The sequence below is a fragment of the Saccopteryx bilineata genome, chromosome 5 (genome assembly GCF_036850765.1).
Source record: "Saccopteryx bilineata isolate mSacBil1 chromosome 5, mSacBil1_pri_phased_curated, whole genome shotgun sequence".
NCBI lineage: Eukaryota > Metazoa > Chordata > Mammalia > Chiroptera > Emballonuridae > Saccopteryx > Saccopteryx bilineata.
The window spans coordinates 66,685,667-66,701,134 of NC_089494.1; the positions used below are offsets into that span (position 1 = coordinate 66,685,667).

The window sequence follows — 15,468 nt, forward strand, 5'->3', positions numbered from 1 at the left end:
AAAAAATAAAAAAAAAATAGATTTATTGAAATTTTATTAAGACTGGTGTCTATTATTAGCTATAATGATATTCTATTTCCCCTAAGATATCCAGAAACAATTAAAATGGCTATAAATAACTTTATGTACAATAGCAAAAAAATACTTGTCATTACATTTGAAATATAGTTAAATCTTACTTATCCCCTTTGATCCATCTTTCACCACTTGATACTCTCATTCTTTGAGCTCTTTGCATTTCTTGCCTCCAATGTGGAGGAGTCTCACTACGTCTGAAACGATCCCTTGATCTGGATCTAGATGGAGTTCGATAACGCTTAGGAAAACAAAAAGGGAAAAATATTAACATATAAAATGAAGAGACTAGCCAAAAAATATACATACTTAAAGCATGTAGACACAGAAAATAGGATGGCAATAGCCAGAGGGAAGGGGGACCGGATGGTGGTTGTAGGTGAGGGTAGGCAAAGGGGTGGGGAATGGGAACAGAAAGAAATTTTGCTTGGGGTGGAGGGTACATGACACGGTGTGTCAAAGGTGTTGATTTGAGTTGTACACTTGAAACCTATATGATTTTGTAATCCAATGTCATCCCAATAAATAAATTTTAAAAATATTATACCACAGCTAAAGTATATGTATTTTTAAGTTCAACCAAAATATCTGATATTTCTATGCCTCCTAAAATAACTAAAATTTCTCAATTTTCATGTAGGAAACCAATGACGTAGAACTACTTCAAATAGTCCTACTTTAAGTTCCAAATAAGAAGCATTAACCACAGAAACTCTAGCCACTGACATCGTCTCTATGGAACTGTCCTATTTAAGTGATGCTAAAGCATAACAGGTGCAGGAACCCTGACAAGTTGCTAAGTTCCAACGTGGAATAATATCTTCTTGATGTTTCAAAACAATTCCCATATTATGAAAAAACTGAGTAAATGCAGACATGCTCATTTATTCAACCAGTATTAACACAACTCTTAGGATAGCCAACCATTACACCACATATTTGAGGAAAATTTAGTAAATGAAGATGTATCTGATTTTGCTGTCTTGGAATTTATATTCTACAAGGCCAGGAGAACACAGAGACAGACACATAATCACAAATTTAAGGATATATTCAGCCACAATTAGAATGAATGTAAAAAAGGAAGTAAAAGGTGCTCAGAGAATATGTAACAAATATCTGACCTAGTATGGAGAAAAAGTAGGGAAGTTAAATGATAATTAAAAGCTAAGAACTAAAGAATATGCATGAGGAGTTAACCTAGACAAGGGTAAGGAAAAAGAGGTAATGAGGGTGCAGAAGAACATGTGAGGCATACGAAATATACCATGTTTGAAGGTAGGAAGAGATAGCATGTTTTAGAAATAATCAGAAGATAGATCAACGTGGCTAAAGACAAAAACTGCAACGGAAAGCAGTACTTGATAATCGTGATGAGGTAAACAAGGATAAGTTTTGTGCGATCTTGTAAGCCATGATGACATTTTGGATTTATTATAAAGTCAATGACAAAGGAGTGACATAATCAGTTTTTTGTTTTTTAGTGATTGTTCTACATACTATTTACAGAAATAATTAGATCAGTGGTTCTCAAAATATGATGTAGGGATCCCAAGACTCAGAGGATCTGTAAGGTTAAAACTATTTTCATGCCTGACCAGGTGGTGGCGCAGTGGATAGAGCGTTGGAATGGGATGAGGAGGACCCAGGTTCGAGACCCCTAGGTCGCCAGCTTGAGCACAGGCTCATCTGGTTTGAGCAAAAGCTCACCAGCGTGGACCTAAGGTCACTGGCTCGAGCAAGGGGTCACTTGGTCTGCTGAAGGCCCGCGGTCAAGGCTCATATGAGAAAGCAATCAATGAACAACTAAGGCGTTGCAACGAAAAACTAATGATTGATGCTTCTTATCTCTCTCCGTTCCTGTCTGTCCCTATCTGTCCCTCTCTCTGACTCTCTCTCTGTCTGTGTAAAAAGAAAAAAAACCAAAAAACTATTTTCATATCATCACATTATTTGCCTTATTCACTTTCATTATCACAGAGTAGAAAAGGCCTACTTTTGTCAACCCCTGTGGTCTTGTGTTTTAAATACTTCTCAGTTTTAATTTCTAAAAGTAAATATTGATGGATATAATCCACATCAAAAAAAAGTTCTTTTGAGTCCTCAGTTTTTAAAAGTATAAAGAAGTCTTAAGACAAGAAAGTTTGAGAACTGTCATGAGTACACAGTTAGAAAGCTATTTACTGTTGTGAGAATATATAAGAAGTTAATACAACTGGAGTAGAGCTTGAGAGAAGCAGCTGGGTTTCAGAGTACTTAGGAGGTTAGACTGAGAGGATCTGGGGATGAATAAGATATCTAAGGCAGGAAAAACAAAATAACTCTTGGGCTTCAGGTTTAAGTGACTGCACAGGTGGTAGTGTCTGTCACAAGAACAGGAATCTAAAGGATAATCTGGTCTGAAGACAAAGTGCTTATGGTCAACACTGTATGTACTGAGTTTAAGGTGCCCATTAAGCAACTAAATGGCTGTCAAATAAGCTTTGGTGAGAAGAGATAAAAATTTGAGTTATCAGCATAGCTGCTGAAGTCATGCAAGTGATGAGACTGTCTAAGCAGCATAAGCAAAATGAGAAGAGCTGGAACCCTGAGATATTACAGTATTTAAAAGTGGGGTAGAAGAGTATGAACTGGCACTGGAAAATTCAAGATAGACTGGCCAGAGGATAAGAAGAAAAGACAGTGGAAGCAAAGTGAAAAGAGTATTACAAGCAGAGAGATGAAGTAAGACGAAGATAGAAAGAATGCACTGGATTTTGTGACGTGCAGCTGACCAAACTCTAAGTGCTATTTGCAGCAGAATGGTAGAAGATAAACTGAAATGGATGAGGAATGAGTAGGAATAAAAAATAATATATTAAGTATAGCCAAATTTCTAAAATTCTGAAAACACAGTAGACATTTAGAATGAAATATAAAATTAAGAGTTAATTTTTAATGAGAAGAGATACAGTGGTCAGGAAGTAACACGGGGCATAGGAAAGATTTTGATCTCACTTTACACTACGGCCCCCTGAGGCCATTTATCCGGCCCCCGCCGCACTTCTGGAAGGGGCACCTCTTTCATTGGTGGTGAGAGGAGTACTGTTTGTGGTGCTCCTCCAACAGTCTGAGGGACAGTGAACTGGCCCCCTGTGTAAAAAGTTTAGGGACACCTGCTTTACACCATGTACATGTAAAATCCATTAACATCCCATGGATTTTCAGTTTGGAAGTACTAACACAAGTTACTATGAAAAGAGAACATAACAATTCAATATCCACATATTCTCTAAATTTTAGTTACTTACATGTAAAATATTGAAGAAACCCTAAAACTATTTTAAGATAAATGCAATACCATTAGGATTTATAAGAAAAGAATCACCTACCCTTGGTCCTCTTCCTTTAATTTTCCTGCCAGACCTAGTTACTAAAAGTCGCCTCTGGTATGAAGGGGGCTGGGAGTTAGGTGGATTACTAGAAGAAAGCAAAGCGAAAAATTAAAACATTATTTCATAAAAATAAATCTGGGGAATAAAACTTTACTGATCTAAGGTAGTAAATTTAAAATCTTATATATAATCCATGGTTCTCAAGCAAGAATGTTATCAATTCCTAGTATGTATCTGGAAAAGTATGGGAGCATATTTACAACTGTCAGTAACAACAGTGATGATACTGGTACTAAATATCCAGGAGTCAGGAATGCTAAAATCCCATAATGCATTAGGATGAAGATCTATTATGCTCCCAAAATTCCAACTGTGTCCTGTTGAGAAATATTGTTATGTAATCATTACTAAGATGATGTTAACTTGATAGTGCTAAGGAAAATCAATGTAGAAGAGTACACTATATACTTAAGAGAATAGTTTTAAAACTATCTTATTCCGAAGTTCCTTATTATCTTATGAACTGTTGTTCACTGGAAGTAAAACTATAGAGAAGTGTAATTAATGTGAATTAAGCAGAAAAAAGCTAGTTTGAATTAGCAAAATGTTTATACCAAAAAGAAAAACTATTTTCAAATAATGAGTGAACCCTAAGTTATATTTGAAAAGTTCATTCTAAAGTAGTTCAAACATTTTCTCTTTAATATTTACTTCCTGAGAAACACCCTTACTTGAGGAAAAAGAAGTCTGACTCATCAATATTAAAATAACTAAGACTTACTTTTATATTTTTACTGTATTATAAAAATAAAGAGGGACTGTTCCAAATATTGCTCTTATAACATACATCTGATCATAAATAAGAAGACCTCAACATTTTATATAGAAAAACTTTGAAAGTATATGACATGAAATCAATTTTCATTACCAAAATACTATAAATCATGCAGGAAAACGGCATTTTACCCTATCAAAGAAAATAAAAAAGGTTTTTACTTGCTTAAAAATGTAATGTACACAAATAACAGTAAAACATTTATCTTGCTTGTTAATGGAATTGGTTTAGAATTCCACATATTTTTTTGGCATTTGTAGTGCCTTTTTTTTTAACTTTTATTCAAAATCTGTTTGAATTAATTTAATCTTTTAACTATGTGGTTAGCAAAAAGGAGCTTTATGAACATCACACCATTTAAAAAAGATTTCTATCTTGGGACAAAGTCACAAATGAAATAATCTAAAATAAGAAACATTTTTTTAAAAAGAAGAGATTACGGTAAAGACTGAGGGGCACTCTATAAGATATACCTGTGCACATTCACATACCACTCTCTTTCCCTGTCTCTTTCTCTGGTTTTTCTTTCTTTTTCATCAGCTTTAGGAGGACTTTTTCTCATTAGAAATCTATTTTCAGGTATAGGAGGGATCTCTTCTGGACGGACAGTAGACTGCGGTTGTGCATCAACATTTTCAGCCTCACTTTCACTTGATGCGCTTAACAGAAACAGAAAACAAGTTTCATTCAGTTACTATGTATCTACCCTAAAATTTCAATTGTTGGTATTTCTTTCAAGACGTCACAATATATACACCATCCTGTACCCCCCCCAAATGCAATTACATGGGAAAGATGCAATTTATTTTTATGACCAACCAACCGACCAAAAATTAAAATCATGTTTCTGTGTCATATTCTGAAATAATATTTCCCACTAAAATAGGCTCTCAATTGAAACTGTGGGCAATGTACTCTGATAAACTTAAGATAATTTAAAACGCAGCTAAAGAAAGTAGTTGCTTTAGAGGCAATAGGCCTATAAAGACAAGTTTTAGTAAAAACATGTTATTTCAGACAAAATGGAAAAAAATTAAACAGTGACATGTACTTTCTGTCCTTATGCCCTTATGCAAAGGAAATGAAAGACAAAACAGCAAGAGACGGCTACAGAAAACCATCATTGGTTTCTGACAATTCTCAATACCATATTCTTTCCCTAAATACAAACCTATAAAACCAAAGCATAATTTCATTGTGTTCAGACAAAATAAACTGAATGTTCTGTTGAACATGGAAATGAATGTGCCCAAATTTAATCTATAGACCATAGAACGTCAAAATAGTCTTATACTTAACGCTATAAAATGTTTCTATTATAATGTTCCCATATAATTGATACAAAATCCCAACAGATTTATTTACGGGAATTAGAATATAAAGCTAGTATTAAAAAGTAAAATTAAGACCTTTTCTTGCTTTTCTTTCGCTTCTTCTTTTCTTTCTTATGTTTTCGGGAATTTTTTCTATGTTTCTTTTTTCTTTTTTTTGATTTCTCGCCAGAAGCACTTTCAGAATCAGAAGAATCAGAAGAGGACTGAGAATCACTTGAGCTATCTGAGTCACTGGATGATGATGAGGAGGAGGATGACTTATGCCTTTTCTTTTCTTCTTTCTTAGCTTTCATAAAGAAAAAAAAGGGTTTTTGGTCGACACTTTTTAGACAAATTTTGTAAGGGGAAATGTATATTTTCTAAGTCCAGTATTTCAGACCTAGTTCAGCCATCTACTTTTGAACAGATAGGACAGGAAAGGAGTCAGGAGTCAGGATTAGAATCCAGGTCTCCAGATTCATAGGTCAGTTTCATCTGTTAAATCAAAGAATTCTGAAAACATAACAGGTAAATCTAAAACAATAAAGTAAATTAATTTTAGGCAACATCTGGCAACAGGTTGTTTTTTAAAAAAAAAACATTTCAGAGTCCCAGATTCTAATCTTCTTGTAGTGTTCAACTTTTTCTCTTATCAAGACTGCAGATAGAACCAAGAGAAAGAGCAGAAAAAATACTTCACATGAATATGCAAATAAAACAAACAATTCCATTAGCATGGGCTTAAGTTTCCATACCTGAACATCCCCTAATGATTAAGAAATATATCTTTGCCTGGCCTGTGGTGGCGCAGCAGATAGAGCATCAACCTGGAATGCTGAGATCACCAGTTCTAAACCCTGGGCTTGCCCGGTCAAGGCACATGTGACAAGCAACCAATGAACAACTAAAGTGAAGCAACTATGAGTTGATATTTCTCGCTCAACCCCCTCTTCTCTCTTCTCTCTCTTTGAAATCAATAAAAGAAATCTTAAACAAAAATTTAGCTTTAGTTGAAGAGAAGACTTACCAATGATTAATAACCATATTTTGAGATCTCTACAAAAAAAAAATTCAAATAAAAATTTTACTTTGGGTTGAGAAAGTAATAATTTTAATAGAGGCCCCCAAACTCAAATGTTTTAAGGACTAGGTAACTAACATAAATAAGTGAAATTACATAGAACTACAACGTTATATGAAATAGAAATACAGAAGGAATACATTACACAACATACAGGTGCAATCAGTAAAATAAAACATGTATAAAAATGGGAAACACTTCAGGAAAAATGACCTAGGCTGCTCAATAAATAAATCTCAAGGAAATAAAAAGGGAGATGGTGTTGGAATCTATTAAAAACAAAAACAAAAAAACTTTTAAGACTAACTTTAAAAGACATGTACTCTGCCCTCAGAGTTTACAATGTATTTTGAAAGTAAGACCAACAAGTTTGAATTCAATGGCTAAGAGCATCGGGAAATCTACACTTACTAACTTTTCTAGAAATTCTGACTATAAATTGCTTACAAGTTTAGGCATACCATCAAAAGTAAAGTGGAAATGCTTCGTAGAACTAGTCAGTTATGTTCAAATTGTATTCTAACATATCAATCAAATGGAACAAATGTTTCAAAACAAGCAGTATAGCAGAATTGATTATATTAGGATGAGAAACAGGGTTGTGAAAATATCTGCAGAGTACTTACAAAATGTTAACCATAAAGTCCTTCTTAGGCGTAATTTAAGGATGCATATACAGTATTCTAGATTTTAGAAGGGCAGATTTTTTACATAAGGTAAAAAGCTTCAAGAAAGGAATGAGTCAATTCTGAACAACATGAAATAGAGTTATCCCTCCCTAACCTCCTGCTAAGTATAGGTTTGGGCAAAAGTAAGTTTACAGTTGTTTGTATGAAAAAATAATACAATAAATAATAATAATACAAGAATAAACTGTTTTGTGTACTTACGACTGTAAATCTACTTTTTTCCCATCGTGTGGAAGTAGAAAGCCTACACATAATACAAACAAACAAACATAAAAAGCCTCTGAAAGGTAAAAAGAAGGCAGAGTGGCCAGAGATCTCTGGAGGATGACATGGTAGTTTTCAATTTGCCTGCCATATATCCTAGATTTCATGCTGGAGAAGCCTGCAACTCGGAAACACCAATGAGTAAATGCTTTTGAAGCCTCCAGAAAAGCTCTCTCTAGACAAAGGACTAGGAAAGGATGATTTAGCAGACTAAAAAAATAAAACATTAAAAAATAAAATTGTTTCTAATGTCTGCTCTACTCTAAGCAAATATACGGAAAAGGAAAGGTTCACCTACTCCCGCTCAGCTATGTCAGCAGAGACAAAGTAGAGAATTTGGATTTCTAGTATTGTCTCTATCATGCTCCCACAGCACCCTGCCAGTGATGTCAGTGGGTATCATGTGGGAAGCCTATCCCTACAATGGCAAGTGGCATGAATTTCAGAGAAAAGTAAGCTAGAGAAAGGGATGGTTTAAACACATAGGAAGTTCTGGGCTGACCAAGTGAAACAGACCCAAACTAATATAGCAAAAGGTTTGAGAATTAAACTGTATAGTGTTGAATACACTGAAGTTTACAGTAGGGTCCCTCGGTAGCACACAAATGAAGCACACCAGAAGAGCACTCTGAGAACGAAATTATTATTGAAACCACAGTCCACAAACCCACATAGGCCAGGCCCTACATGCTAAACCTAAATAAAGTGCTTGATAAAAAAGAAAAGATGAACAGAATTCAGAGTCTTATAATATCTCAAATGTCCAGGAAATCCCCCCAAATAAATAAATAATTCACTATTAATACCAAGAACCAGAAAAATCACAACTTAGTACAATAACCTCACTAAATGTGCTTAATAACAGAGAGGAGATGACAGAGCAACGTGTTAGTGAACCAGAAGATAGACCAATAGAAATTATCACTCTCAACATCAGAAAAATATAATAAAAGATGAACAGAGTCAGAGATATCTGTAGGACAATAAACAAAAAAGTCTAACATTTGTCTTATAAGAATTGAGGAGAAAAAAAGCTATCCGGCCAGGGCTCAATTTCCATTTATTTTATTTTTTTAAAGAGAGACAGAGAGAGGGAGAGAGAGAGGAGGGGGAAGGGAAACGTTTATTTGCTGTTCCACTCAGTTGTGCATTCTTTGGTTGCTTCATGTGTGTGCCCTGACCAGGGATCAAACTCTCAACCTTGTCATTTTGGGACAATGCTCTTAACTGACTGAGCTACTGGCCAGGACTCTAAAGTTTCTTAAACCATGTTAGTCTCTTCAATTGTCCACTCTCTTTCGCTGGAAAAGTTATCTATTTCCCATGCTATTTAAACAATTAAAAAAATTCCATAAAAAATGTGGAAGCAGGATAAATTACTGCAAACTAATAGTAAAAAGTTAAATGATTCTGTAGTAAATGAACAAACGATGAAGATAAAACATTTAGATAATATAAAAACATATTCAAAACACAAAAACCTCATATTCATATTTACTTTAGAGTGACTCTTATGCCAAATATTTAGAGTGTCTGCTTGTTTTATATGCATAAGAATACCAGAAATATGTATTTGCTCTTACCTTTAGATTTGGGAACTAGCTCTCCACAACTGAGTATCCGCACCTCAGCAAATGGTTTGCTAGCTGCGTCTGTTTTCTGGTTTTCTATCTCCCTCACAACTTCTTGACCAGAAATCACTTGTCCAAAAACAACATGATGCCTAAAGAGTCAAGTAAAAGTGATTAAATAAAAGCTTCTTATTTTAATATTAAGTTAAAGTAGGTTATAAAATTAATTAAAATGATCTTTACCCATCTAAATGAGGAGTTGGTTTCGTTGTTCTTTTGGAAATCATCAGACAGAAGAATAAAAACAAAGTCAGAGAAAAACAAAGTTAGCATCTCTAAAAAGGAAAAGAAAATAACTGCATTGGAAACAAAGTTGCAAACAAACAAATCCTAACATAATAGACTAGTATTACATTAACCTTAAGTAGATAAGAGAGCAAGATGTTTTCCACATAATGAATTTTCATAAACTTGTTCTGATTATAAAAAATCACACATTGTTAAAAACTTACATGTATTTATTTAAAGTTAACATTTTGGCATTACTTCTATCCATCTATATGTTTTTTGCATGTGAATATTCATGGTTGTAGAATGTTCTATTTATATGGACACACCAAAATTTATCAAATCATCCCACTAGTTGATGGGTTTAACAACTGCTTTTAATCTTAACATTTTAAACAGTTATAGCACAGATTATACTGGATGGCTTTCACACATTTACTGTTGAAGCTGAATAGAAATGATGATACATGTAGTGTTTATAAATTATGTTACTTGTCAACATTTAAAATTCTGGATACTTTTACATAAAAATCCAGATTTAAGACCTTTTGGAGACCTGAAAAATGTGGTACCTGGCACATGGAAATAATTGGCCAGGCTAAAAATCCTTATCTTCTTTAATACAAGGATTATCAGTTTAATATCTTGTCCTAGGAGTCTTTACTTGCTTATGTTACTTGCCTAAGACCTGTAGCTCTTTGAGTTTGTGCATTTGTTGGCTGCTTCCCGTGTATGAGGATCTAACCCACAACCTTGTCATTTTGGGATGATTCTCTTAACCAACTGAGCGAACCAGCCAGGGCCACAAATGAAATAATTTTTAAAAATTCTTTCCTTTTCCTTATCAGCCTTGAAATCTTTATAGTTAAGAAGGCTGCTACTTGAGTAGCTTACTAAAATTACTAGTATAATAAATTGAAGATGGGCATTGTCTAAGATTTATTATTAAGCCCTGGCCAGTTGGCTCAGCAGTAGAGCATCAGCCTGGTGTGTGGAAGTCCCGGGTTTGATTCCCAGTCAGCATACATAGGAGAAGCAACCATCTTGCTTCTCCACCCTACCTGCTCTCCTTTTTTCTTTCTCTCTCTCTCTCTCTCTCTCTCTCTCTTCCCTTCCTGAAGCCACGGATGAAATGGTATTAGCAAGTTGGCCCCAGGCGCTGAGGATGGCTCCATGGCCTTGCCTCAGATGCTAAAATAGCTTCATTGCAGAGCTAATGGAGCAACACCCCAGATGGGCAGAGCATCGCTTGGTAGGGGGCTTGCTGGGTGAATCCCTGTCGGGGCACATGCAGGAGAAGTCTGTCTCTTTGCCTCCTTGCCTCTTACTTAATTAAAAAACTATTATTAAAAATAAAAAAAACAACCTTGCCTGACCAGGTGGTGGCACAGTGGATACAGTGTCGGACTGGGATGAGGAGGACCCAAGTTCGAGACCCTGAGGTCGCCAGCTTGAGTGTGGACTCATCTGGGTTTGAGCAAAGCTCACCAGCTCGAGCCCAAGGTCGCTGGCTCAAGCAAGGGGTCACTTGGTCTGCTGTAGCCCCTCAGTTAAGGCATATATGAGAAATCAATCAATGAACAACTAAGGAGCCGCAATGAAGAATTGATGTTTCTCATCTCCCTTCCTGTCTGTCCCTATCTGTCCCTCTGTTTGAGTCTCTCTATATCTCTACCACAAAAATAAAAAAATCAAAAACCTTATCAAAAAAGACAGAAGGAATACAATTTAAGCCAACTTTTGGTTAAAGCGCACACAAAACTACTAAAAATATTTCTAACTAATAGTACATGTATTTTTAAAATGTCACCTTTTCAAATTAAAAACCTATTGTTTCCCCATTGTAACAGCTATGCTCACTGGAAGGTGCTAAAGGCACCCAGAAAGGTAAGACCATAGATGTACACCATATATGTATTTGTATTACATTATATTCACTATATATAGTATATTATTTGTATCTAGATATACTCAATTCTCACTTCAAAGATACTATATATGCAAGTTCAATGGCTTACTAGAATTTTTAATTTCTAAAGCAATCTCACAGTACTTTTCATGGTCATTCTCAGATCAGTAAAGAAAGTATGTTGATGAGGATATGGAAAAATGGGAACTCTTGTACAATGCTGGTGGGAACATAAAATGATGCAACCACTGTGGAAAACATTTTGATACGTCCTCAAAAAGCTATGTAAATTACCACATGATTCAACAGTTCTACCCCTAGGCATATATCCAAAAGAATTAAAAACGGGACTCAAACAAATATGTGTATGCCAATGTCCTCTGCAGCATAGTTCACAATAGCCAAAAGGTGAAACCAACTTAATGACCATCAACAGATGAACAAAATGTGGTATGTACATATAATGAAGTGATAGCCATAAAAAGGAATGAAGTTTTGATACATGCTGCAATATGAATGAACCTTAAAAACAAGTTAAATGAAATAATCCAGACACAAAAAGACAAACTGTGTGATCCACTTATAACTAGAATAAGCAAATTCATAGAGACGGAAAGTGGAATAGAAGTGTAAAGGGGCTTAGGAAAAGGAAAATGGTTATTCTCTGGGATAATAAAATACTATAGTTTTGAAAATAGTGGTGATAGTTACATAGCACTATAATGTAACACCATTGAACTGTATACTTACAAAAGGTTAAAATGGCAAAATTTTATATATAACCAACTTTTTTATTTTTTTATTTATTTTTTTAATTTATTCATTTTAGAGAGGAGAGGGAAAGACAGAGAGAGAGAGATAGAGAGAGAGAGAGGAGAGACAGAGAGAGAGAAGGGGGGAGGAGCTGGAAGCATCAACTCCCATATGTGCCTCGACCAGGCAAGCCCAGGGTTTCGAACCAGCAACCTCAGCATTTCTATGCTTTTTTATTTTTTAAACGAGAGAGGGAGGAAAGAGAAGAGAGAGAAACAGACAGGAAGGGAGAGAGATGAGAAGCATCAACTCGTAGTTGCAGCACCTTAGTTGTCCACTGACTGCTTTCTCATATGTGCCTTGACCGGGGGGTGGGGGTGGGGGCTATAGCAGAGCGAGTGACTCCTTCCTTGCTCAAGCCAGCAACCTTGGGCTTCAAGCCAGGGACCATGGGGTCAAACCAGCGACCATGGGGTCATGTCTATGATCCTGGGCTCAAGCTAGTCGACGCTCTATCCAATCCACCACTACCCGGTCAGGCTATAATCAACATTTAAAAAATTTTCAAATAGGCCCTGGCCGGTTGGCTCAGCGGTAGAGCGTCGGCCTGGCGTGCGGGGGACCCGGGTTCGATCCCGGCCAGGGCACATAGGAGAAGCGCCCATTTGCTTCTCCACCCCCGCCCCCCCTCCTTCCTCTCTGTCTCTCTCTTCCCCTCCCGCAGCCAAGGCTCCATTGGAGCAAAGATGGCCCGGGCGCTGGGGATGGCTCCTTGGCCTCTGCCCCAGGTGCTGGAGTGGCTCTGGTCGCGGCGGAGCGACGCCCCGGAGGGGCAGAGCATCGCCCCCTGGTGGGCAGAGCGACGCCCCTGGTGGGTGTGCCGGGTGGATCCCGGTCGGGCGCATGCGGGAGTCTGTCTGACTGTCTCTCCCCGTTTCCAGCTTCAGAAAAATACAAAAAAAAAAAAAATTTCAAATAAAAAACTGAGGTTGCTTTCTTTAAAAAATTACAGAATACAGGTGAAGTAAAGGGTTATGTAGAACTGGAAAGAGATGAGAGAAAGTAAAACGTAGAGGGAAGATTCAGAGAATATAACTGGAAAGATTTTATGAACTTAATAAGGATTTTGGTTAGCACAGAAAGAATTTTACCTAAATAAAGCAAAATTAATTATAACACTCAGTGTTGTTAAAGATCTAGTAAAACTGCCACTTACTGCTGATACTAAACTATACTTTTTTTTTTTTTTTTTTTCCATTTTTCTGAAGCTGGAAACAGGGAGAGACAGTCAGACAGACTCCCGCATGCGCCCGACCGGGATCCACCCGGCACGCCCACCAGGGGCGATGCTCTGCCCACCAGGGGGCGATGCTCTGCCCATCCTGGGCGTCGCCATGTTGCGACCAGAGCCACTCTAGCGCCTGAGGCAGAGGCCACAGAGCCATCCCCAACGCCCGGGCCATCTTTGCTCCAATGGAGCCTCGGCTGCGGGAGGGGAGGAGAGAGACAGAGAGGAAAGCGCAGCGGAGGGGTGGAGAAGCAAATGGGCGCTTCTCCTGTGTGCCCTGGCTGGAATCGAACCCGGGTCCTCCGCACGCTAGGCCGACGCTCTACCGCTGAGCCAACCGGCCAGGGCCTAAACTATACTTCCTTTTGGAAGTCAATGCAGCAATGTATGTGGAAAGACAAATGTATGTAAACATTTCAGTAAGTAAATTTCTAGGAGCAATTTATATAAAAGAAATAATTATAATACATCAAATAATAGGTACAAGGTTCACTACAACAATTTTTTTTTAAATCTTTTTTTTTTATTTTATTTATTCATTTTAGAGAGGAGAGAGAAATGGAGAGAGACAGAGAGGGAGAGAGAGAGGAGAGAGAGACAGAGAGAGAAGGTGGGGAGGAGCTGGAAGCATCAACTCCCATATGTGCCTTGACCAGGCAAGCCCAGGGTTTTGAACCGGCAACCTCAGCATTTCCAGGTCAACACTTTATCCACTGCGCCACCACAGGTCAGGCGACAATTTTTTTTTCACTACAACAATTTGAAGAAAGTTGTGAGTACACAAAACAGTTTATTCTTATACTATTATTTATTATTGTATTATTTTCCATATAAATAACTATAAGTCTACTTCTGCACCATCCTGTAAACATACATAAGAGTACTATGATATGGAGTGATTTCCAGAACACACTGTTAAGTACAAAGAGCAAAACATTATATATAATATGCTATCTACTGCGTAAATAAAAAGAAAAATAAGAAAAATATACATATCTGTGCTTATGTTTGCAAAGAGAAATATAGGAAGATAAACCAGAAACAAATGAGTTTGGTTACTAGTATTGATGGGTGGAAACTGGGTGAATAAACAGGAATGGGAATGATGTGAAGAATCAGGTGAGAGTAAATAGTTCAAGGAAATTCTTCGTTTTGACATTTGGAATCACGTTAACATTCTAGAAACTCAAATAAGGGGGTGGAGGCTTCCACTTAAAATGGTGGTGTTAGGTGAATGCGGTACTTGCCTCTTCTCAAACCACAAAAAATTACAACAAAACTACAGAACAATCTTTCAGAAGCACCTGGAATCTGCCTGAATGGAAGTCCTACAACTAGGAAATTCAAGAAGCCATACTGAGACTTGTAGGAGGGGAGGAGGCGCTGACTGGGCTGGTCTCACACCCATGTGTGGTGGATAAAAACTGGGAGGGGCACCTCACCTGCAGAGGTATCCCTGAGGGGCAAGGGGCCCCAGGCCCACACTAGACTCCACAGCCCAGGGTTCTAGTGCCAGGAAGAGTTCTCATAACTTCCGGCTGTAAAAACTAGAATGAGGCTGAGGGAAACGGAGGGTTGCTGAAGTCCCAGGGTGTTCCTATAAAGGGCCCATGCACAGACCTGCTTTGACTCATCCCCTCTGAGCTGCAGCACTAGGGCATTAGCTTGATAGACACCAGGGACAAACTAGAAAGAACTGAACTGCTGGCATCAGGACAAGCTGGGGGGTCAGGGGGAGGGTGGCAGCAGCTTTAAAACCTGAAATTAAAAACCCGTTTTAAAAAAATGACAGAGAACTCCCCTAACCTATTGAAGGAAATAGTCATAAAGTCCAAAAAAGCCATTTTTCCTTTTCTAATTCCTCCCCATACAGGGCTGGCAGTAGGTACCATATCTGAGTCTCCATCAACCTAACACTTTTAGTCCCACCCTAGTGATCCCTGAGACCTGACCACCCAACATTCTGGACCACCCAAGCTGCTTCCAGTGGCTTTTTCATATAAATGACCTCTCTTGGTTCAAGCTTCA

The 15,468-nt window shown here is 37.4% G+C and overlaps 1 protein-coding gene across 17 annotated transcripts in view; it reads right to left on the minus strand.

Moving 5' to 3' along the window:
* Positions 1-15,468, minus strand: part of PPIG (peptidylprolyl isomerase G) — a 59,597-nt gene that overhangs the window by 5,593 nt on the left and 38,536 nt on the right. For 14 of the 17 annotated variants that reach the window (XM_066233791.1, XM_066233802.1, XM_066233793.1 and 11 more), the window contains 6 exons: positions 9,446-9,475; positions 9,215-9,354; positions 5,694-5,904; positions 4,758-4,943; positions 3,447-3,534; positions 180-316 (listed from right to left, as the gene is read on the minus strand). In XM_066233791.1, the coding sequence (XP_066089888.1) occupies positions 180-316; positions 3,447-3,534; positions 4,758-4,943; positions 5,694-5,904; positions 9,215-9,354; positions 9,446-9,475 (792 nt within the window). Of the gene's footprint in view, positions 1-179; positions 317-3,446; positions 3,535-4,757; positions 4,944-5,693; positions 5,905-9,214; positions 9,355-9,445; positions 9,538-15,468 lie in introns of all 17 variants that reach the window. The other 3 variants (XM_066233807.1, XM_066233809.1, XM_066233808.1) reach the window with 3 other exon arrangements.